Below are 26,295 nucleotides of genomic sequence, written 5' to 3' on the forward strand. Positions count from 1 at the left end.
ATAAAGTTATTGTCTGTTTTTACCTGCATTATTATCAATCTTTAATTTAATATTGTTTTTTGTATCAGTAAGGTGCTGCTGGAGTATGTGAATTTCCCCTTGGGATTAATAAAGTATCTATCTATCTATCTATCTATCTATCTATCTATCTATCTATCTATCTATCTATCTATCTATCTATCTATCTATCTATCTATCTATCGGTTATTCACCTTACGGGGCCTGTTACAGATCTAACGAAAGGCAGATTCTTTCTGGAACATTCATGCAGATGGATCAATTTGGGAAGCAAAAATGGTTCCCCATGTGGCTGATATGTAGAAAACGAACAAGACATGATGGCATCTGAACTAATCTGAATTGTGCTTTTACAGCTACATTTATTTGTTTAAGATTTTAATTAAAATGTAAAAATTACTTGCTTCCTGCCTTGCACCTGATCCAGCCGGGATAGACTTGCAACCCTGAATTAGATGATGGAGTTGGAGAATTTTATTACAAGTTTTTGCATAATTTTAAATAACTGTTTTGATTGTCCTTATATTTAATGTATCATTCCACTTTGCAAAATGATTTTAACAGTTTATTCGTTCTGAGCCCCATGACAGATAGTGGAGATTCATACAGTAAAATAATGGATGACTGTCATCTTCATTCATTACGCCTAAAGCAAATGTCACACTGTATGAGACAATATTAGAAAGTTATTGCTATTTTCACATAAGTGTGTGCTTAATTTGAATAGAGTAGTAGTTTCACATAGTTACTTAGTTGATAGTATAATCTCTTAAAACCTGAAAGTTAGCATGCAATAGCTAGTTATTCTGACCGTCTCCTGAAAATTTGGTTTACAAACTTTTACAGAACATATGAACATTTGAAGGTATTGACTGTATGACCATTGTGACCACTAGGTAGCATTGCAGCACCCCAAACCCCAGACACAACCTCACAACCACAAGTCCCGGGTGCAAATACCCGTTTCATTTATTTACAAATACCTCTCACAGGCTTCTTCCAAAGTTGCATAAGAAAAATTACAGAAAGTCTTCTTCCTTCTCACTGTCTCATCACTCCTTCCACTCCTCCCAAGGACGCTTTGTGTTTCTTCCACCCACTCGTTGAGGTTGAGTGGCTTCTTTCATGTTGGACCCAGGAGTACTTTCAGTGCTAGGGCACAGCCTGATGGAAGCACTTCCGGGTCAAACTGCAAAACTGTCCTGCAAAGTAGGGGTGATGGATCCCTGCAGTATTCCTGTGGCATGAAACCCGACAAGACTGCCCTAAGGGACTACAGTTGAAGCCTGCCTTGTGGGTGCCTGTAGCTTGTTGAGTTTTCTCCCCTTGACCTTCCACTACACTGGCCTTCCACTGTACTGTTCCAACCCTGCCAGGACGCCAATGTACCCACTGCCGCACTGGCATCTTCACACTGTCTCTTGTGCCATTGAAGACCTTGCGTCCCATCCAGGTAGGGAATTTTGGCCCATCCCAGGCCACAACACTCGCCCATGTGCACCGTCCACCACAACATATATACAGAGAACTTTAACAAAGTGAGCCTTAAGGAGAACATTCTTTATATAAGAACTTTTCCTCTTTTTGTAATATCAACTATTTGCTTTGAATGTTAGTAGTAGGGTGTTGTACCGTGTTAGCCATTATGAATGCAATGAGAAGTTAAGCAAAATGACACCTTTTATTGGCTAACTAAAAAGATTACAATATGCCAGCTTTCAAGGCAGCTCATGCCCCTTCTTCAGGCAAGATGCCAATAAAAGGTGTCATTTTACTTGACTTTACATTGCTTTGAATTTCACAAAAACGTTTACAAGGAAATACTTGGATTGTGGAATTATTTGAACATGCATCACACCACTGCCTGAATTGCTCTATGAGGTAAGCTAAAGCTGCAAAAACTCAAAGGTTCTGAACAATTGCAGCTACAAAATTTATACAACGTTTAGTTGGAGGGGGTGTCAAACTGGATGACTGCATTTGCTGATCTTATCACCTGGGGATGTCAGATCACACAACTAGAAATCACAGAGGATGATAAATTAGATGGTTTTCCAGCTTAGTTGCACATTTCCAAAGTAGGGTGAGCTCACTCCTTTTTCTGACAGTTAATAATGTGCTGCTAAACGGAGCCAGTGCTTTACAAGTAGAGCGAGTTTAGCTGAACTCTTGTACGTGAAACAAGAAACAGTAGAAACATAAGTTTCTCTTCTTTTTGTGAGGTACAAAACATCCACGTTCCTTATTCCTCGTCACATTGTACTGCTGGGTGGGCCCTCATTGGTTCTCAACTCTTACACACAGAGACCACGCCTACAATTTAAGAGAGAATCTAACCTGTTTCAGGTAATTGGCTGATGTCAAGGTCACATGACTAGAAGTCATGGTAGCATAATGAGACTGCCTCTGACTTACTAAGATTATTAAAAAATGAAGGCTATGACTGAAAAATTGCTGGAAAAGTCACGTAATGTGACAGGACCTTAAATTTCAAGAAGATGTGACACATCTTCCTGGCATGATTTGAGCAGCATGGTGGCACAGTGGATACAAGAGAAGGGATAACTAAACCCTTAGCTTGCATAAAAAGGCACGCAAAGAATTTCTTATGAATAAAGGATTTATTAACAAACTAAATAAGTAAGGCCAAAATATTATGCAGAGCATGAAAATAGCAAACAGTCCCATCCACAAACCAGAAGATGATGCCAATAACAAAGCGAAAGATAATAAAAAAAATGTATATCCAAAGAGACCACAATACTTACAAGAAACTCCTTGATAAATGAATGACCTCCAGCTCCTGGGTCTTCCCAGCAGACTCATACAGCTAAAGGAAGGGCACAGGAGAGGTGAGGTCAGGGTGGTCCTGCCTCTTGGGACTCCTCACACAAAGCACAAGGAACACATCCACATGTATGGGGGAGGTACTCAGAAAACAGTAATAAGCAAAATCAACAAAAGTAACATAAAAGTATGAAAAATAATAACACAAAGACAACAATATAATATCTATTATATAGTGTCTTTCATATCTATCTATTTATCTATCTATTAAATGGCGTATTTTGTATGTATGTATGTATCTATCTATCTATCTCTTATAGTGCCTTTCATATCTATTATATTGTGTATTTCGTATCTATCTATCTATTATATGGCATATTTCGTATCTATCTATTATATGGTGTATTTCGTATCTATCTATCTATCTATCTATCTATCTATCTATCTATCTATCTATCTATCTATCTATCTATCTATCTTTCTTTCTCTTATAGTGCCTTTCATATCTATCTATCTATCTATCTATTATATGGCGTATTTCGTATCTAGTATATGGTTATTTCGTATGTATGTATGTATCTATCTATCTATTATATGGTGTATTTCGTATCTATCTAGTATATGGTGTATTTCGTATCTATGTATCTATCTATCTAATGTAAATCCTCAAACTACAAGTGGCAGAGATTCAGGATTTAGTGGACTGTACTTACTTAAACAACGAACACTATAGCTTAGAGTTTGGGGGATCTATTTCCTGACATACACAGTGTCTCTTAGGGATTAGTGGTGGGGTTCCTAGTATTTTTCCATTAACGTAACTCCTCAAAACCCAGTCAATCTTGTTCATGGTCATGTGGAGCCAGAGCCCAACAACAATGGGCACTGTGTACTTACCAATCTACTCACTTACTTGTTTACCATCCTGGTACAATTTAAATTTCAATATTACTATGGAGTCGTGGTTACAGGGCTTAATTAATATTGACAGGAAGGTGATGCATTAGACAGGCTGGAAAGCAGGATCTGGCCAATCATTAAACCAGTGATTCAGAAGCAGCAATGCGAATTCCATCATGGCTGAGAAATGGCAGAGCAGTTCTTTCCCCATCTTAATTATGTGGTCATTAGAGTTTACACATTCTATTTGCACTTGTATTACCAACCTGGAGATGGGTTATGACACATTCTGTCAGAACATAGAGTTTGGTGCTGGTGTGATCTATTGTAGTACTCATGCTTGCAGAGCTGTGCCTGCATTCATGGTGCTCAGTTCAGGAATATGGTGTTTGGTCACATTCATTTAAGTTGGCTGAAACACTCCACCAAGGTTGCATGATGACTCTGTTGTATTTGTGATTTCCATGATCGAGATATCAAAGGGTTGATTCATATCCAGTATGGGACACTGAGGCTGGTTCAGGAGGATTCTAACCTTTTTGTGTCATCTGACTGTGATCTCCGGCCAACATTGGTAATGACGTGGTCAAAATGAAAGTGAACACCTACAAATCTAAGAGTACAGTCCTCTTCTAGAAAAAAAAGGCCAGCGTGCAGGCAAAAGAGCAGGGAGCAGCTGCTGTAAGTGGAGGAGTTTAACTAGCATGGGGTCTTGTTCATGAGTAAAAGTAGACATGATCATGAAATTGAACAGTCAGTGGGTATTACGGCAGACATTGTGCTGGAAGGAACTGAACAAAGCAACTGAAATGAGATTCTTCTTCAAGGTTTTGGGGTTCAGAATAGAGTAGGAAGATTGTTGAGGAAGAGATTAGAATGCTGGCACTGCTAGATTAAGAGAAGCCACTTAAAATGGATGAGAACAAGGGACATTTGCAAGAAATGTATCTTTGGAATGGTCAATGCACAGTTGGGAATTCCCCAGAAGAAACTGGAGGCTGTTTCTAGGAAAATGCAGTTAGGCTGAATTTAAATCAAGGGACATTATGCCTCGGCTCTGTGGTGCACTAGTGGAATCACTTCTGGAGTGATGCAAGCGGTTTTAACGAAATTGCTGCAAAGACGACATAGCAGTTTTATAAAGCTGTGGAGGGAAGAACAACCAAGTGCATTCTTAGACTAAAGGGGTGTCCTGGGAATTAAACTTCTTTAGTCCTGAGTAGTAAGGGCTACATGGTGAACTCGTCCTGCTTTTTAAAATTCTCAAAAGCATCCACAAAATTGATCCAGCAGCATTCTTTCAGTTAAACAGTGAATTACATATTTGAGGACACTAGTGCAAAATAGGCGGTCAAGGATATAAGAAATTAAACACTTATTTACACAAAGTGCTGTGAGAATCCAGAATAAATGATGTAGTGATGTTGTTAAGGAGAATACTTTTTAAAAGCAGCTGGATGACACAATGTAGTAATTAGCTAACCTGGCGAGCTTGAGGTCTCCTCTCGTTTGTAAAACTTCTTTCGTTCTTACAGTACGCTATTTCAGTGGCTCTCACAGAGACAAGGCACTACAGAGAACAAATTGAAATGTGAAGATTTACGCTTCCATCTGATCAGACAAACAGCAAACACAGAGTGAAGTCAGCAAATATATTTATTTAAGATTACACAACAAACACCAGAATTCTAAAGACTCCACATCCCTTTGGCTAAGCATAACAGTACTTTGATTCTACTGCCCAAAAATCACCAACAGCAAATCAAAATAAATTAAAAAAAGCCATTAATGTCAACAGAACAGACCAAATAAAGGGACATCAATTCCTCTGTGCTCCCCACCAAAATGAAGTGTGTCAACTGAATACCCAAATCAGTTCCTATTAATAAAGCTTGCCCATTTTATCTCAGTCATCCTAATATGTTTTTATTCAGAAAATGTGTTTAGTAGTTTTCTTCAACATTTCAAAGAAAATAATCTCTCCAAATTATTATTTTATGATAATAATCTGTTTCAGAAAATAATGTGTGTCCATACAGAACTGCAGCACAGGTGTAGTTAAGCATACATTTATATTTGACCACTTTTTCAAATTTAATAATGCACAAATCTGGTGTATTGCGTGTTAATTTGGCAAGAAGTGTCAATTCAGCAAATTCTGCAAATCGAATTTGATAAAACCTTAATACAAGAAGGGATTTATAATACCATTCAATATTAAAGTCTGCACAAACATAAAAGAAAATCCAGATGATAAACATACGATAATATGGAATTTAAGTGACTTGATGCAATCCTTTATCTTAAGTTTTTTTTTTTGTCATTATGGTAAACTCCTACATTTAATGTTTGATACGTTAATGCTGTTTTAACCATATTATTGATGAAGTACATCATTCTCTCATTTGGTGGAGTTTATATATATTTTTTTGCAATTTGTATTAGTTATCTACATTTCTGTTTATGCATCACACCTAGGTGAATTTGTAGGAGTTGGGTCTTAATCATAAAAATAAGGCAAAGTTAAAAGGATTTTGAAATCAGTTGCCGTTAACTTTGTGCTTCATTAATGCTTGGTCTTTTTGTTCTGCTGCTGGTGTTGCAATCTTCAATTAATACATGCCAAGAAGCAGCCACTGAAAGAAAAGAAAGGAACAGGAAGACCATTCAGAACAGTGATGAAGACGTGTCAGCTTGATAATAATATAACTTGTCCTAAGCACAATGAATAATACCAACTACTGTAAAGCCATATTATAAAGGTGCAAAGTATAATGGCACAGCAAGTAGATTGACTCTCAAAATGGTCCAGCATGAGTTAGTACAGTATGTCCTATGATGGACTGGCATCCCATTCCGAATTGGATGTTTCACTTCTTGGGAATGATGCAACCAAGGGAAACCCAAGTTTCTCACAACGCTACAATGGAATAAATGGCTTTAGAGAATCGATAATACAGATATTTCTAATGGACACAGGTAACATGGAGGTTTACTGAGAACCAGGCACTGCTTGTGTGAAGAACGAAAGAAAGCCTATGAGGAAAAATGTGAAAATTCTACCCAAACCTCACGCCTGGACAAACTGGTGAGGAAGGCAGGCTCTATTGTTGGCATGGAGCTGGACAGTTTAACATCTGTGGCAGAGCGAAGGGTGCTCAGCAGGCTCCTGTCAATTATGGAGAATCCACTGCATCCACTAAATAGTGTCATCTCCAGACAGAGGAGCAGCTTCAGCGACAGACAGCTGTCACCATCCTGCTCCACTGAAAGATTGAGGAGATCGTTCCTCCCCCAAACTATGCGACTCTTCAATTCCACCCGGGGGGGGTAAACGTTAACATTTAACATTATACAAAGTTATTGTCTGTTTTTCACCTGCATTATTATCATTCTTTAATTTAATATTATTTATTGTATCATTATGCTGCTGCTGGAGAATGTGAATTTCCCATTGGGATTAATAAAGTATCTATCTATCTATCTATCTATCAATCAATCAATCAAACGGTGTTAAGGATTTTTAGTGATTTCAGCCCAGTCCTCTGCTGCTTTGAAGATGATGCTCTAACTAATGTATTTAATATCACCTCATAATATCCTAGCCGTACTTATTTCATATACTGATCACTTTCAGGTGGAAGCTGAAAATTTATCATAACGGCTATGTGACCAGGCTAAGCGTATGGCTTTTTAACATTTAGAAAGTGACATTTTTTGTTAGATCTATCATTTTTTTACAGCTCTTTTTAATTATCTAGTATGGGATGCCCGTTTATCTCAGGGCATATTAGACTACACTACCACACTACATTTATCTAACCTGCACATCTTCAGGTTGGTGGAGGATTCCCTTGCAACTGGAGAAAATGTGTGTGTGTGAGTGTGTGTGTGTGTGAGTGTGTGTGTGTGTGAGTGGATGAGTGTGGGAATCCACACAAGCAATGACTAGGCCAAAGCAGCAGTCTTATGGGCATTTCATCTGTCTAGAGTTCTGGTGAACGGAGTGGTTTTCTTCTTAGGTACTGAGGAGTTATTAAGAGCTACTTCATTACAACAGTATAGCCATGCCTCATTTCTTTCTTCTTTGTAAATCTCCTGGAGCATTCACTCTGTCTGTAATCCTTTGCGATGCATGCTCAGTGGAGGCTACTCTATCGAACATACAGGGGCAATACTAGTGTTTTTTTCATTTATCTTGTAGTACTAAGGTGTTGTACCATGTTAGCCATTATGGATTTAATCAGAAGTCAAGCAAAATGACACATTTTATTGGTTAACTGAATAGATTGCAATATGCAAGCTTTTGAGGCAGCTCAGATCCCTTCTTCAGACAGGTTGTAATCACACTGCCTCAAAAACTTGCATACTGTGATCGGTTCAGTTAAATCTAAATTCTGAACAGAGTGTCAGTCCAGTGCTGGGTGAACATGCTCACACTCAAACACACACTAGGGACAATTTAGCAATGCCAATTCACCTAACCGGAATGTCTTTGGACAGTAGGTGGGCACCCACCTGTGCACAGGGTGAACACGCAATCTCCACATAGGGAGCAACCAAGACATGAACCCCAGTCTCCTTGTTGTAAGGCAGCAGTGCTACCACTGTGCCACCATATGTATGTATGTAATTATGACAAGTCAAGCAAAATGACACCTTTTATTGGCTAACTAAAAAGAGTACAATATGTAAGCTTTCGAGGCAACTCAGGCCCCATCTTCAGGCAAGATTATCTTGCCTGAAGAAGGAGCTTGAGTTGCTTCGATAGCTTGAATATTGTAATCTTTTTAGCTAGCCAATAAAAGGTGTCATTTTACTTGACTTCTCACTACATTTATAATAGTTGTTCTAGCAGCAATGGGCAGAAGGCAGCAAAGAGCTCTTGACTATCTATCTGATACATACACTGGATGAATTTAATATACCTTTGCTCCCATCAACAAATTTTATCTGATTTAGAAAACTCAAATTCAATACCCCAATCTCTGCCCTGTGCTTGCTTACTGTATCTTTTTTCATTTGCCATATATTTATTTTTGTTATTTTGTAGTTTTCAGGATCAGTAAATATATCCATAGACAATGAAAAATAAAACATAGAAAAGCAAGAGTAACTTACCTGCCCCAAGGTCAGCTGAATGGTTCCACTTTTAGTCGTATCTACTATGTTAAACATTTCTGTGAAGAAAGAAAATAAGGAAGTAATTTTAACCAGACTGTAAAAGGGGGACATGCATTCATACTTAAGTGGCAGCTTAAACATTAGTGATTAAAACATTAGTAACCCAGCCACAGGGGATCCACAAGCCAGTGTTTTTCTTTGTACCGGTCCCAAACCCGGATAAATGGGGAGTGTTACATCAGAAAATGCATCCGGTGTAACACTTTGCCAAATCAATATGCAGACAACAATACAAATTTCCATACCGGATCAGTCGAGCCCCAGGTTAACAACAACCGCCACCAGTACTATTAGCCAACAGGGTGCTGGCGGAAATTGGGCTACAGTTGGCCGAAGAAGGAGAAGGAGAAGAAGAGGGGGGAGACATGTCCAGAGGCAGGCGGAGAGGAGGAAGGTAAAGAGAGTGGAACTGAGGGTAGGAACTTTGAATGTTGGCAGTATGACTGGTAAGGGGAGAGAGTTAGCAGATATGATGGAGAGAAGGAAGGTTGATATATTGTGTTTGCAAGAGACTAAATGGAAGGGGAGTAAGGCCAGGTGGATCGCAGGGGGATTCAAGTTGTTCTATCATGGTGTGGATGGGAGGAGAAATGGGGTAGGGGTTATTCTGAAGGAACAGTATGTCAAGAGTGTTTTGGAGGTGAAAAGAGTGTCAGGCAGAGTGATTATTATGAAGCTGGAAATTGGAGGTGTGATGATGAATGTTGTTAGTGCATATGCCCTGCACGTTGGGTGTGTGATGGATGAGAAAGAAGAATTTTGGAGTGAGTTGGATGAAGTGATGAACAGTGTACCCAAGGGACAGAAAGTGCTGATTGGAGCGGATTTCAATGGACATGTTGGTGAAGGGAACAGAAGAGATGAGGAGGTGATGGGTAGGTATGGTGTCAAGGAGAGGAATGAAGAAGGTCAGATGATAGTGGACTTTGCCAAAAGGATGGACATGGCTGTGGTGAATACGTATTTTAAGAAGAGGGAGGAACATAGGGTGACGTACAAGAGTGGAGGAAGATGCACACAGGTGAATTACATCCTTTGCAGAAGAATCAATCTGAAGGAGATTGAAGACTGCAAAGTGGTGGCAGGGGAAAGTGTAGTTAAGCAGCATAGGATGGTGGTCTGTAGGATGACGTTGGAGATCGAGAAGAGGAAGAGAGTGAGGGCAGAGCCAAGGATCAAATGGTGGACGTTGAAAAAGGAAGACTGCAAGGTTGAGTTTAGGCAGGAAGTGAGACAGGCACTGGGTGGCAGTGAAGAATTACCAGACAGCTGGGAAACTACAGCAGATGTAGTACAGATGACAGCAAGAAGGGTGCTTGGCGTGACATCTGGACAGAGGAAGGAGGAAAAGGAAACCTGGTGGTGGAATGAGGAAATACAGGAGAGTATACAGAGGTTGAGGATGGCAAAGAAGGAAGTGGGATAGTCAGAGAGATGCAGAAAGTAGACAGGAGTTCAAGGAGATAAGGCGCATGGTGAAGAGAGAGGTGGCAAAGGCTAAAGAAAAGGCGTATGATGAGTTGTATGAGAGGTTGGACACTAAGGAGGGAGAAAAGGACCTGTACCGATTGGCTAGACAGAGGGACCGAGCTGGGAAAGATGCGCAGCAGGTTAGGGTGACAAAGGATAAAGATGGAAACGTACTCACAAGCAAGGAGAGTGTGTTGAGCAGATGGAAAGAGTACTTTGAGAGGCTGATGAATGAAGAGAACAAGAGAGAGAGAAGGTTGGATGATGTGGAGATAGCGAATCAGGAAGTGCAACGGATTAGCTAGGAGGAAGTAAGGACAGCTATAAAGAGGATGAAAAATGGAAAGGCCGTTGGTCCAGATGACATACATGTGGAAGCATGAAGGTGTTTAGGAGAGATGGCAGTGGAGTTTTTAACCAGATTGTTTAATGGAATCTTGGAAGGTGCCGATATTTAAGAATAAGGGGGTGTGCAGGACTGTAGTAACTACAGGGGGATAAAATTGATGAGCCACAGCATGAAGTTATGGGAAAGAGTAGTGGAAGCTAGGTTAAAAAGTGAGGTGATGATTAGTGAGCATGGTTTCATGCCAAGAAAGAGCACCACAGATGCGATGTTTGCTCTGAGGATGTTGATGGAGAAGTATAGAGAAGGCCAGAAGGAGTTGCATTATATCTTTGTGGTCCTGGAGAAAGCATATGACAGAGTGCCTCGAGAGGAGCTGTGGTATTGTATGAGGAAGTCGGGAGTGGCAGAGAAGTATGCAAGAGTTGATGGTCAGAATGCAGGGAGTAGAGTTGGCGAAGGTGGATGAGTTTAAATACTTGGGATCAACAGTACAGAGTAATGAGGATTGTGGAAGAGAGGTGAAAAGAGAGTGCAGGCAGGGTGGAATGGGTGGAGAAGAGTGTCAGGAGTAATTTGTGACAGACGGGTATCAGCAAGAGTGAAAGGGAAGGTCTACAGTACGGTAGTGAGACCAGCTATGTTATATGGGTTGGAGACGGTGGCACTGGCCAGAAAGCAGGAGACAGAGCTGGAGGTAGCAGAGTTAAAGATGTTAAGATTTGCATTGGGTGTGAAGAGGATGGATAGGATTAGAAATGAGGACATTAGAGGGTCAGCTCAAGTTGGACGGTTGGGAGACAAAGTCAGAGAGGCGAGATTGCGTTGGTTTGGACATGTGCAGAGGAGAGATGCTGGGTATATTGAGAAAAGGATGTTAAGGATAGAGCTGCCAGGTAAGAGGAAAAGAGGAAGGCTTAAGAGGAGGTTTATGGATGTAGTGAGAGAGGACATGCAGGTGATGAGTGTAACAGAACAAGATGCAGAGGACAGGAAGATATGGAAGAAGATGATCCACTGTGGCAACCCCTAACGGGAGCAGCCGAAAGAAGAAGATGATGATAATGTGACAAGCTCTCTTACATATCAAGGATTCACTTAGAAGATGCTTTTATCCACCACGACTTACGAAAGAAGGGAACATAGTCAAGCAAGCTCAGTCTGGGGGACTGTTCTGGAATTAGTGTCATAGGACAAGGCTACAAAAATTGTTTATCACAAGTGTAGAGCTTTGAACAAGACTGAACAAGAATTTTCACTTAGCCTGGTATTAAAAGTATAATCAATTATAAAGATATTCACAGAGCAAGAATGTCATGAAACACACTGAGGGAGTCACCAGTTCAGATGAAGGTTGGCAGCTTATTACCATACCAGCTAGGAACTACACATAAAAAGAACCATTTTAATCTATTTGAGTGATACATGCATGTATCAGAGGCGAAACTTCTATATATATATAGTTTGTGGTAGAAATAAACATCTTAAATAAGAAAAAGAAACTTATCCTCTAATGAGACAAGTCTGATCAAACCTTTTGGTCAGTAATCAGCCAGGAGAAAAGCCATTCATTTCATCATTTATTAATCTTCAGCTAATGCTCGAACAGGGAGCATTGATCAGAATGGCCAAAGAATAAAAAGAATAGAGGTTCATTTTATAAACTACTATGCATACATTTACTATGTTTGGGTCGTTGGTTAACACCCAAAAGATCAATATGAAATAAAAGTCTATTCTTATTCCCATAAACGGCAAAAGTGACACTACTCCGTTGGGCCCTTGAGCACGGCCCTTAACCTGCAATTGCTCCATCCTGGGTATGACGTTAATCTGCATACAGCCCAACTTGCAGGGAAACCCGGAGGTTGGTGGCAAGATTGGCACTCCAGCACGTTGCACAGCTGCACTCGGATCTCAATGTGGGTGGTTTACCATTTGGTGGGTGCAGCAACGTGCTGTAATCAGCGCATGCTCCCAACCCCTTCCTCTTATTCCTTTACCCTTTGGATTGAGCTACCACCCTTGAAATTTCTGTGTATGTAATAACTGTCCATCTTCTGATTTCTTAGTCATCTTTCACTACATTTTGTGTATGACATCTTTGTCTTTGTTGTTCACTTGACCTTTATCTGGTTTCCTGATATACCTGAACAGGTTTCTGACATTTATTAACCATTTATGCTATTTCCTTAAGATGAATGGTATAATTTAATATGGACAGCATATCAAAACACTTTATCCTAATGAGTATGTGACCCCATGTCTAATTTTTTTCCACAAATTTCACTAGAGGCAGATGCTGAGAGCTGAAGGGAGAGAAATCTGGCTAGGCTGCCTAAAGAAATTTTAAAAAAGAATAACACAAGTGAATAATAAAAAATAATACCCTTGGCTTGGTAAAAAAAAATCAAAAGATTCAAATAGGTAATGTTTTGTAGAAAAGCATTTTGATGGTCTTAACTATAAAAAGTGTCTCAAAAATTGTTAATGACTAAAGAGAAAGTCAAGAGTGTGGCCACACTTTCATTATTACAACAAATGCATCTTTTCATTTGCAGAAAGTGAATTCCTGGCATTGGAAAGCAGTTGCTGATATGTAAATATTGTACAAAAAAGGCCTTATACTGTATACAAGCAAAACATTATTTGAAAAAATTTGTTTTCATGGAAGGACTCAAGCATTTTCCACCAGAAACAAAATGTAAACAAACCGATAATTGTATTTTCTACCTTTGGAATCTCAGTATTTAGTTAACTGCATTTTAAATTTAAAGTTTGTGCCAGTTCAGTTAAAAATCTGGTTTACATTTACATAAAAGTTTCAGATTACTAAAGCTTGCTGAGTTTAGACCCTCTATCACATACTTTTCTCTCCTTAATGAAATATTAAAAATCAGCTAACTTTTGAAAATGCAGCAGAATTTTTCTCACCAGTTGGCTGATATAGAATGTTACCTTACATTTTTCTAGAAGTTGCACAGATAAACAGTAGTGAATTAAAAAATGAATACACAGTACAGTATTTTAATTTATAGCATATGAAGTGTCTCATTTTCATACCAAACTGTATACAAATTTTAATAAATAGCAGAAATGTACATACTGCATATATAGTAGACCTAAAATATCATGTACAACTTACTACTGAATTATCACCTCTGCCTACCCCAGGGTTACTGTGAGGAGCTTTACTCAAAGAAAACAACTCCACCGAGTTCTAATTCTGACCCACTGACTGATTGTGTGGGGTCTGCACATTCTCCCCACATAGTCACAAAATGAGGCTACATTGTATTTTTCTCCTGGTATTTTGATTTTCCTTCCACGTCACAAAGATTTTAAATTAATTGACCCTGTATGACTGAATAAGGATGATTACACATTAAGAACACAATTTAAAAATAGACTGTGAAAATAAACAATATACAGGGATATGTTTACTTCTTTGCACACTTTAAATAGCTAGATATACTTTATATTACAAGGTCTTTTTCTTTTAAGCATTTTATGTTTTAGTCAACAATTACCCTAATATACACATATTTAAGGAAAATTGGAGTAGTTACAATTATGTAAACTCATGTTGGCATGAAGGGAATGTGTGAACTCCTCACAGATAGTGCTCAGAGCAGCATTTTCATCCAAAAAATGGGGCTGTTAGGCAGCACCACTAAGCACTGTTCCACTAATCCGTCTATTTTGTATTAACAGTTCTATATTTGTAAATCTGTGCAGTATTTATGTGCTTGTAAATTGAAGTGTGCAATATAAAGATAACTGTGGTGGGTTGGCACCCTGCCCGGGATTGGTTCCTGCCTTGTGCTCTGTGTTGGCTGGGATTGGCTCCAGCAGACCCCCGTGACCCTGTGTTCGGATTCAGCGGGTTGGAAAATGGATGGATGGATGGAATATAAAGATAAACAAAAATTAATGCAATATTCTGACTGAGAAAAAAACTATCCAATTTAATAACGGACAAGTGTCTGGGTACCTGTCTGTCCATCTGGGCTATGTCTCTGTTATATGCCATTTGATATGGGATTCGTGAAAGTAGTGCTAATGTTTGTGATGCGCCATCTGTTGGAATGAAATGTGCAATGTGTTTTAATTCTACAAATATTTGTGATGCACAATCTATTGGATTGAAAAATGCAATTAGTTTTAGTCCTACATGCATTACAAAATAATTGATGGTACACTGCAAGTTTTAACATCGAATATGCTGAGGTCTGTGTTGATTACTTAGATTTCAACCAGTTTTAGACGGGCAGCACAGCTAATCTGAAATAATTTGAATGGCTTTCTTCATACACTCACATTGGGAATTTCTTTTTTTAATATAGTAATTTCATTTGGATAAATAACAATTATATTTCAGGATTAACATTAAGACTGTTAATTATACTGAGAGAAAGCTTTACTTTGTTAAGTAAGAATGGAAAATGGGTGTTGCAGTGATTCTAAACTAGGCATTCTGAATATTCTGCTATATCTGAAAGACATATGTTTTTGATAAATTGGCAACTTGAAATTGGCCCATTATGAGTGAGTAAGTGAGTGTGCACTGAGTTCAAGTTAAGTTTTCGTTTGCATTTTCCTCTTAATTTTTACTTTGTGTTTTAATTTTTTCCCGTTTGTGATTTGTGGCTTGGGGCCACCTTAGGCACCCCATTCCTGGTCTCATCTTACAACTGGTGCTGCAAGGATGACGTCTTTCAACTCTGAGCTGGACATGTGGTTTAGAAAATGCATGAATGAAGAAGGGAAAATGACAGAATGGTAACACATACTCTTTTGTACAGCAGTAAATAGTTAATTTCTAAAGTGTGGGGATGGTCACTGAAGAAAAGTGAAAAACAAGTAGGACACATGAATCACAACAAGGGAGACCAGGTTTGGTGTCAGACAGTTGCTGCAGGTTGTGAGCTGCCAATGCCATATGCATTTTTTTTTTCTTACAGTGGTACCACAATACTTTATAACAAAATCACAAATTATTCTTTGCTCAAAAAAGAAGTTAAGATGTGAATTAGGAATTGTTTTTCTATTATTAACTGTAACTAACCAGCAACTCTCGCTTTAGCCTTCAGAAAGAGCCATAGTTAAGTTAAAAATATCTTACTGAAAAGCATCTCCAGACGAATAAGACATCCCACAAAACTGTCAAAGTCAACGGAAAAAGTGTCATCCGAAAACCGATGAACAACAGCTTGTATTAATTCATTGTTGAGCTGGAAACCTGCAATTGTAAAATATAATAATGTACTGAGCACACCGGAGAAAAGTAAAAGATATATTGAAGTGCTCAAATGTTTACCATTTGAAATATAAAAATGAATTTTTTTGAGTCAGATATGGTTGGATTTAAAATAAAAAACTAAAAAACTTTTTTCCAGTTGTACATAAATACAAAGTTAACACTCTGATATCACTGGTTCTATAATTACCACTCTTATGGCTAATATGAAAGTGCCACAAACACAGATGTCAATGTCTCAGGAGAGTTTGGGTTCTAAGGATACTCAGTCATACCTGCTTCCAGTACTGCCCCTCTCATTTCATGAGAACTCATGGTACCAGATCCATCAGTATCAAATTTTTTAAAGATTTCCTGAAAAATTAAAAAAGTAAGCACTAACTTCTCATTTTTCAATATACAGTGCATTTAGAAAGTATGTAGACACCTTCACATTTTGTTATACTGCAGTCTTATACTAAAATTGGTTTAAATTTATTTTACTCTAATCAAGCAATTCTCAGTGCTACAGAATAACAAAAGGAAAACAGGATTGTGGTAAAGCTGCTCCTCACTGACACTCTGCTGGCCAGTAAGCAAAGCACCTCCATCCACAGAGTACTACAGACTCCGAGTAGGACAAATAAAAAAATAACGAAGATTGAGAAAGAAAGACAACAGGGGAGACAATTTGGAAAGGTGAGATTGCATCGGGAGTGTGAGCCAGTGTAGTGGATCGAAGGCAGCAGGCTGAGAAATGGCAGTCCATGGGCAGGTCGCTGCTGCTTAGGAATATGGAACAGGAGTGGTCAAGTGCTCCAGGGGTGCTGCTGAACCGAAGACAGGTGGAAGGGCAATGGAGACCGGCTCCAGAGGTGGCGGGGATGAGAGCCGGAGTGGGGATTATGCTTGCTGACATCTTGGCCCCACTGTGAAGACGCGATGGGTGAGTGGGGACGGAGGGAGAGAGGGACGCACATGGGCTTGTTGTCCATCCCAGTCATGACTATTGATGCCCTGGGAAATGGATGATGCCAAGGCTGCAGGCAACCCGGGGCATCACACGAATTTTAGAATTTTAATACAAATTTATTAAAAATACAAAACTGAAATGTCACCTATATATATATATATATATATATATATATATATATATATATATATATATATATATATATATATATATATATACACTATATTACAATTGGATCTATTAATTTCATTTGTTCATGATGTATAGTGAACTGCAACTTTTACTTACTTTAATGAAACATATTATGACTTCAATCTGTTTTTATTTCAAGTTGGTAATCTAAATTTAAGTATGGAAGTTAAAACTCAGAATACCACTAGAAGGAACACCTGGAAATGCAAATAGAAATTATTCTACTACATTAAAACAGTTGTCTAGTTGCACAAAAACAAACATGGAAATAATAAACTTTACCAGATAGATCCTAAGCTTCTCCCAAAGAATAGTAAATTCCACCAGTCCTAGGGTGCCATTTCCATCTTTCTAAATACTGTTAAAGAAAATGGTATGTAAATCAAATATTACAAACTGCGGTTATTTGCTTGCTGATGCAGTCTATGATGGAATATCTCTGACAAAATTAAATAAATAAATAAGCAAACAAATACATATATTGTGAAATGTGACAATATATAAATAAAACAGAAAGATACGTGAGCATAACTCTTTATGAATCTATTTAATTATTTCTTCATTTACTTATTTCAGTGACAATGGACACAACATGAAAGTTTCCTTCAAATGAAAACTGTGAGAAGGTGCCAGTCTTGACTGTTTAAGCTGAGAGGGTGGTCTCTAGTGAGTCCTCTGTTTTGATTGGTGAATCGTTGGTGGTAAGTAAAACAACGTTTATTTAAACAAGTCCAGTAAAATAGGTTCTCGGTCATACACAAAAGGACTATAGAAAAAGTGGCAAAATTCAAAAGAGCAAGAATTAGTACAGTTCAAAAAATCAGGCAGCACATTAAAGCCTACAGATCCAAAAATATCAAAGACAACAGACAAGAAGCTCTAAGTCCAAATGACAAAGCAAGATCCTAAAATACACTGGGACATTGCTAAAAAGCAACACATTGAAGGGAGCCTGAAAGCTGGCTGGCACAAATGCTTGAGCAATGCCACCACCAGAAGTTCTGCTTTGGTTATTTTGCGAGTGTGGTGAGGGCAGAAGGCACGTAGAAGGAGTGACTAGATGCAGAGCTCCAGCCAGTTCCTGACACATTCAAGTTATGCAATAAAAAAGCGCATTTAGACTATTCTTTTCTAGGTGCACATCTAGTTTTGTTCTGTCTGATAATATTACATGATAATGTCTTAATTTTCACTTCAAACCACAAAACCACCTTCTGTCTCTTGGGGTAAATGATAGATATTATTTAATCTGGGATACTTCAACATCAAGAGTCAGTTGTTATTTTGGGTATCCTGTAATCTGGTGCACATGTGATTAAACCAATGCTTTGTGTATGATGCCGCCAGACTCCAGCCATCTGTGAACACATGTGGAATTAAGTGGATTTTGGCTACATTAGGGTATGAATGGTTATGTTAATAAATAGAAATGCCAGTAATACAAAATGAATGTTAAAAACTAAAGGATACATCCAGAAGACTGATTATGTTTCGACATGTTTCGAGTGTGAAGCCATCACACTTGATGTCAGCTCCTGGAACACAATATTTGGTGTTAAAGCATGGTATGTGTTCATATTAACCCCAAGCATGCATAATCATTACAGAAAAAAAACAAAAGCCAGTATAGAACTTCTTACGTTGTTTAGTAACTTGGTTCAAAATCTGAATCAGCTCAAATACAGTGATTTCTGAATCCTGTCACGGAAAACAAATAAATATATAGGTGTAATCAATAATCAAAGAAGAGATGGAAGTTCATCTACAACAGTTTATCAAAAGCTACATCATCATGTGTGCTATTAAAATGATTGTTAACATTATCAGTGTGAATTTTGGACTTTCTTAAGTGTTTTTAAAATTAAAATTCCTTCATTGAACTTATGGCCATCCTTGATTTAGTCTGTAGATAAAAAGTAAAATGTCAAAAGTGTCAACAAGTTAGAGCTCTCTTTTCTTCACACAGTAGCTATTAAGATGTCAGAGTGGATTTTATTTTCACTAGAATAAAGACTTGAAATTAAAGTATTCAGCAAACTATTTTAAATAAATCTGTTCAGCTTTTAGTCACTCTCTGATTTTTCTGGCATGAAATTATGACTACTGCTTTGCAAGTGCTTTAAGGCTCATTAAAGTTACAAAATTAAGATTACCCCCAACATTTTACGAAAGTGACATAAGCTAAATTCTTTCTTGTCTTAAAGGCTATTCATGCAAGAGAAGTACATTTTTACATCATGAAATGGGAAATGCAGTTCCTGACTTTTCAAAGAGAAAGTGCGATACTAGTGATGGAAACACAACACTTACTTTGCCTGCTACTTGCATGAACAGCTGTCTGAAATGGGGATCAATTTCACGTTCTGTAATTTCAGGCTAGGAGAAAGAACACAGAAATGTATTTTGCAAATGTTTCACCATTACAGTTTCACTCCCATTTGAAATGATATACACTTCTCAAAACAATTAAGGGAACACTTAACCATTACAGTCTTACAAGTCTAACATCAAGTCAATTAAGCTTCAGGGATATCAATCTATCCAAATAAGAAGCAGAAGTGATTGTGAATTAGCTTCACCTGCTTTGGTGCAAATGAAAGTGACAACAGGTGCTCTGGAGAGGCAACATCAAGATATCCCCCAATTGCTCTCTCCTTATCCTTCCTGACTGACTCTTCTCTAGTTGTTCATTGCGCTAGTGTCCTTGTCACTACTGGTAGCATGAGGCGATACCTGCAGCCAATTTAGGTTGCACTGGTAGTCCAGCTCCTCCAAAATGGCACATCCATAAGTGCCCATTGCAAGAAGGTCTGAAGAGCATGGTGGAGATACCAGGAGACAGAACATTACACAAGGAGAGCTGGACAGGGCCATAGAAGGGCATCAACCCAGCAGCAGGACCAGTATCTGCTCCTTTGTGCTCCTCTAGCCACAGCCCTACAAAATGACCTCCAGCTGGATACTGGTTTGAATGCTTCTGACCAAACTGACTCAATGATAGTGGCATGAGGGCCCGAAGTCCTCTAATGGGACCTGTGCTCACAGCCCATCACCACGTAGCTTGATTGGCATTCACTGATTCATTGAGATGTATTTAACTTTTTACATCACAAATAATTTTTGGAAATATTTATGAGTGAGAATGACTTACACCAATAATCAACTCTGTAAATATTAACTGATAGTATAGAAAATGTATAAAACCTAATCTTAAAAGATGTAATTCATAAAAAATGCATTATACCTCAAAGATTTTAGCATCAATAGGATGTTCCATTCGGCTAAAAGAAAAGGAGCAGAGAGATAATTTAGACTTCACACTTTCAGTTAAGAAAAGTACTGATATCTAAAATTACATGGTGAAGTGATATGACTGTTTATAACTATTAGAAAAGTAGCCACATTTTTTAGAGCACAAAAATCTCATCCCACACATTTTCAGAGTGGTTGGTGATCCTAGGATACAGTTCTACGACAGGTGAACTGCGATGCTACTTCTATCGCCCTTCTTGTTCAGGCCCTGTGGTACCCGGCTGGGGTTCATGCCCGGCCAGGATGCCCAGGAGGACCGGAGGAGGGCTTGTGCCTCCTCCAGAACACAAGGGGGCGCCCGCCCTGGTTGCTTTGGGGGCCATGGGTACAGAGCTTGGGAAGCTCAACCCTGTAGGGGCCCGTGGTCACCGCCAGGGGGCGTCCCGATGCCTTGGGAGCCCTGGACCTCAGCGCTTCCGCCACACCCGGAAGTGCTGGGGGGAAGAGGATTGGGGACACCCGGAGGACTTCTGGATACAGCGCCAGAGCTTCCGCCACACAGGGGTGTGGCTACAGAAGCTCCTCAGGATGCACCTGGAGTACATCCGGGGTGTATAAAAGAGGCCGCCTCACCTCTGGTCAATGACAAGATTCGGATGGAAGTGGACGAGGCTTGGTGGAGAGGAGTGGAGGCGGACCAGAGACTGTGAGAAGGTATTGTGTTGTGGCCAAGGACTTGAGGGGTGATTGGTGCTGCGGCACTGGGTTTGTGCTCACTATTACTTGTACATAATGTATAATAAATGTGTGTGTGGTGAAACCATCTTGTCTACCTGTCTGTGTTCCCCACAGCCCATATATATTTATGTTCTTCCATAAGTGGGTGTTCATTCTGGACGCTGATACTTTTTTTTTTTGTAGATTTTATTTAAAGAATTTAACATTCCATACAATCGAGACTTATGTTAACAAAAAAGAAAGTAACATTACGTACAATCGAGTCAGACTTAGCAAACCTAAAATCAATCCCCACCTGAGAGTAAGACAGGACAGCCAACAAGAGCAATTCTTTAAAAGGAGAATATTGTTTCCCCAATATAAAAGCTTAATCTAAAATGTTATTAATTAGGTCTTGCCATATTTTAAAACAGTTCTGAACTTATCCTCGAAGTAAGAATTAAATTTTTTATAGAACATCAGAACGAACATCCTGGACCCTGATAATAAAGAGGTGGACTTCTATATCTGGCAGGATGAGATGCCGTCATTTTGAGAACTATTGTCTTATGTCTTGCTATCCCCTTATTTTTGTTTTTGATTGTTTAAAAATTCACAGTAGGAGCAAATGGACAGGAAAATAAACTAAGAGAACAGTAGTTCTAGTCACTGATCAGAGATGGTTTGCAAGTTGATTAACACACGCAAATAAGAATTTCACTGTACTCTGTACATGCGACAGTAATGAGCCTATTAACCTATAAAAAAAATTCTACTCTACAAATAAAAGAACTTATCAAGTGTGTAACATGACTTGTTGCATTTAAAGGGACACTTTCCACCTGCCTATATGAAAATCACTCATAAAAACAAGTTCTACTCATTTGTAATTTAAATAACTGCAATATAATGATACGTCAGAGTTAATCTTATTTTCGTCCTTACCTTGCAACAGCATTCTTTTCAAAACAGAATCGAAGAACGAAGTTGCCATTTTTGTGTGGCTCAAATGTCGATGGTACAACAATATACTCTCCTGGAGGAAGCTTAAAACGGTCACACTGCTCTCGTAGGTTGATGAATGCGCTGCTCATGGCTACAGCCTTCTGCCTTAAGAGGACATCTGCTCCCAAATGAACGTTTGAGCAACCCTTGAACTACATTAATAATTGGAAAAGTTACAAATCATTTTCAATTTTGCTATAATATTTCAAGCAAGCAAAAACACATATCAACTATAGTTATTTACTGAATTTCAGATCTGATATTTACATCCATAAGTGGTTTTATGGCATACATTTTGTTTTTGTCTTTTTAGTGTTCTTTGACCTGAATGACTTTCCTGTTGTTTACATTGTTATTTTTCTTAATTATACAGTAAAAAGTGTTTGCAACTTTACTTCATGTTGGTAAATGTTGCTCTGTTTATTTTGGTAGGTCAGGATACTTCGTGTGTATTGTATGTCTGTCATCTTGAAGGTGAGTTTGCAGCACTCCCAGTTGTGAAATTACACGTACATCCCCATAGCGATTGTGTGTAGCTAGCTCTTAGTGATCATTTTACTTTAAAACAAATTTTTTTCCAGTTTGCTTTCCAGTGTATTATAGCTTGAACAATGAGGAGGGTCATCAGGTAAGAACAAGTGAAATGTTCACTAGTCTGTTATTTTTGGTCACAGGGTGGTGTTATGCTTGTGCCAAAGATTTAGTTTGGACTTGCAGGGGGCTTTTAAGGGGAAATCCAGAAGAGTGGTCAGACAGCCTGTGTCAGATCTCACTAAGTTAATGTGGCAGACAAAGCCAAAAGATAGAAAAGAATCAGTAGCTGTCAAGATTACATTTTTATTTTATTTTGCACTCTTTTTTGGTTGATTGCATGTGTTGTTTCTCAACATAGTGTTTTTGTTTATGGAGAATTCACTTATGTCATTTATTATACTTTTGGTTTTGTTTTGACAAAGTTAAAATTGAAATTAATTTATGTCTTGCTGTCTGTTATCACATTCTGGGTTGCCCTTTTGTGCTCATTTGTTTATGGTTTCTGGCTTGGTTACTATGCTGGGTTGACTGGAAGCCCACAGCCCATGATTCATCATTGCAATGGTATACTGTATTAGTGTTTTGTACAGTATTTCCAATTTGTGCAAAATTCTCAATTTTTACAAAAGCATTTACTTTAGTTTTTACAGTGTTTAACTTTTGGCTCTGCTCCTTTTGATCTTGACTTTCTGTTTCGTGTTTTGGGTTTGGGGCTTGGAATTTTCTGTCTTATTGAACTACACTGCAAAAGTAAACCTAAAAATAACTTTACCAAAGTTTCTTTGTTAGATTTCTAGAGACAGTGCATTACTCAGGATTTGGTCCAAAGTCTTAGCAGGCATGCTGTGTGCATGGTATCATTATTTGGTATTACTTACCAAATAATTTTGCCATTATTATCAATTGTAAGAACATCCATCCATCCATTTTCCAACCCGCTGAATCCGAACACAGGGTCACGGGGGTCTGCTGGAGCCAATCCCAGCCAACACAGGGCACAAGGCAGGAACCAATCCCGGGCAGGGTGCCAACCCACCGCAGGACGAACACAAACACACCCACACACCAAGCACACACTAGGGCCAATTTAGAATCACCAATCCACCTAACCTGCATGTCTTTGGACTGTGGGAGGAAACCGGAGCACCCGGAGGAAACCCACGCAGACACGGGGAGAACATGCAAACTCCACAAAGGGAGGACCTGGGAAGCAAACCCAGGTCCCCAGATCACCCAACTGTGAGGCAGCACTACCCACTGCGCCACCGTGCCACCCTTGTAAGAACATATTTTCACTAATTAAAACTACTAAAACCAAATATAAAAGCATACTAACTGTTAAAAATCTTGGCAATGAATTAACTGTTGCAATATCTAGCATCTCAGTTTAAAACAGTAGTCACCTTGTTACTGATTTGTGCACTAAAATGCTATTAGTTATAACAAAAGATAATCATTCATTCCATCCGAAACTTCATGCCCCCTTGACAAATTTAGTACTGAGTTTGTCATTCATTTGCTTTGCAGAGGTGAGTGTGGAAAATAAATGGTTGACTAGACTTCAGACGTTTCTAGTAAAGGCATTCAGGTATCATCAGGGCAGCACTCATTTGTTATTTGCCCTGCTTTAAAATATATTTACAATGTAAGGATAAACATTGAGCGGCACGGTGGCGCAGTGGGTAGCGCTCCTGCTCGCAGTTGGGAGACCTGGGGACCTGGGTTCACTTCCCGGGTCCTCCCTGCGTGGAGTTTGCATGTTCTCCCCGTGTCTGTGTGGGTTTCCTCCCACAGTCCAAAGACATGCAGGTTAGGTGGATTGGCGATTCTAAATTGGCCCTGTGGTGTGTGGGTGTGTTTGTGTGTGTCCTGCGGTGGGTTGGCACCCTGCCCGGGATTGGTTCCTGCCTTGTGCCCTGTGTTGGCTGGGACTGGCTCCAGCAGACCCCCGTGACCCTGTGTTTGGATTCAGAGGGTTGGAAAATGGATGGATGGATGGATAAACATTAGTGAATTGTAAATATAAGGAAAAACTCTATCATGTGTTACAATAAAACTAGGTAATGCAATATGTTTTGCCTTTCTAATGTCATTGTGTTTTTGTAACATATGATACCTTACCAAAATAACCTCACAGGTTCAGTCTAAATGAATTAAAATGAACTGACCATTTTTAAAATCCACCCTTCTTTACATTACCTTCTCAGGAACCTGGAAATAAAAAAAAAAGAAAAGTTGTTAACATGGTGATAACGTGACATAACTTCATTACACACACGAATTTTATTAGTGCTTATTAAAAAATAATCAAAATGGATGAACAAGGTACAATACACAGGAGAAGAACATACCACAGTTGCACACGAGAGACCCTAAAACACATTCAAAATAACACAAACTAAGAAGTTTAAATGAAAGAGGCTAAATTAAAAATAGACTTTTGCATTTGTTCTTCAGAAGAGTCATGGAAAGATAAAGTTTAATCTGATTGCATTAAGCAAAAGACAGAAATCAGAACTGGGTGAGATGCAAGCCCCTCATGGGACACATACTGTATGCACCTGCAGAGCGGCAGTTTAGACCCACCAATTAGCCTGACATTTCAAGATTCAAGAGTATTTATTGTCATTTCATCCATATCCTGTAGTACAGCATACAGTGAAACAAAACAACGTTCCTCCAGGACCATGGTGCTACATAAAACACAGGACAACGAAGAATCCATGACACATAACATAAAGACACATAATATATAACAAGGTGCATGTGAGTCAAATGTGCAACCATGTGCAACACTGAAGAACAGAACACATATATCGGATATCAGTCCAGTCCACGAGTGTTCAGGAGTCTGACTGCATGGGGGAAGAAACTGTTACACATTCTGGTGGTGAGGGCCCAAATGCTTCGGTACCTTTTTCTCAATGGTAGGAGTGTAAACAGTGAATGTGAAGGGTGTGTTGGATCATTCACAATGCTGGTTGCTTTGCAAATGCAGCGTGTGGTGTAAATGTCCATGATGGAGGGAAGAGAGACACCGATGATCTTCTCAGCTGTCTTCACTATCTGTTGTAGGGCTTTGCGATCCCTGACCGTGCAATTTCCAAACCAGACAGTGATGCAGTTGCTCAGGATGCTCTCTATGGCTCCTCTGTAGAATGTTGTTAGAATAGCTGGTGAAGATGGGCTTTCCTCAGCCTACGCAGGAAGTAGAGCCGCTGCTGGGCTTTCTTGGCTAAAGAGCTGGTGTTGTGGGACCAGGTGAGGTTCTCTGCCAGGTGGACACTTAGGAATTTGGTGCTATTGATGACCTCCACAGTTGAGCTGTCAATGTTCAGTGGCAGATGGTCACTCTTAGTCTTCCTAAAGTCAACGATCATCTCCTTTGTTTTGTCTACATTCAGAGACAGGTTATTGGCTTTACACCAGTCCGTTAACTGCTGCACCTCCTCTCTGTACCTTTTTGTACCCAGTGAGCCTTTGGGCTGTGTGGGGTTACGATGTTGCCAAAAAAAAAACGTCTTTAGGCTTAGAAATATTTCTTTTAAATTTCTTCAAAGTTTCCTTTGGTTTTGAAAACTGCTCATTTTAGTGTGACTTTTGTTTTATTCCTCCATTTTGTTTTAAGACTTGATATTTTATTTTATTGTTATATCACAACACCATTTATTTATGTTA

The 26,295-nt window shown here is 39.0% G+C and overlaps 1 protein-coding gene across 1 annotated transcript in view; it reads right to left on the minus strand.

Moving 5' to 3' along the window:
* Positions 1–5,343: 5,343 nt before the first annotated feature.
* capn8 (calpain 8) overlaps positions 5,344–26,295 on the minus strand; it is a 74,538-nt gene continuing 53,586 nt past the window's right edge. The window contains exons 11-21 of the mRNA XM_028820864.2: positions 24,817–24,828; positions 22,024–22,235; positions 20,354–20,390; positions 19,420–19,485; positions 18,750–18,807; positions 18,580–18,644; positions 17,392–17,460; positions 16,241–16,319; positions 15,831–15,947; positions 8,827–8,885; positions 5,344–6,341 (exon numbers count right to left, since the gene is read on the minus strand). Coding sequence (XP_028676697.1) covers positions 6,318–6,341; positions 8,827–8,885; positions 15,831–15,947; positions 16,241–16,319; positions 17,392–17,460; positions 18,580–18,644; positions 18,750–18,807; positions 19,420–19,485; positions 20,354–20,390; positions 22,024–22,235; positions 24,817–24,828 — 798 coding nt within the window. The 3' untranslated portion in view covers positions 5,344–6,317. The remainder of the gene's footprint in view (positions 6,342–8,826; positions 8,886–15,830; positions 15,948–16,240; positions 16,320–17,391; positions 17,461–18,579; positions 18,645–18,749; positions 18,808–19,419; positions 19,486–20,353; positions 20,391–22,023; positions 22,236–24,816; positions 24,829–26,295) is intronic.

Source organism: Erpetoichthys calabaricus, chromosome 15, assembly GCF_900747795.2.
Source record: "Erpetoichthys calabaricus chromosome 15, fErpCal1.3, whole genome shotgun sequence".
Classification (NCBI taxonomy): domain Eukaryota; kingdom Metazoa; phylum Chordata; class Cladistia; order Polypteriformes; family Polypteridae; genus Erpetoichthys; species Erpetoichthys calabaricus.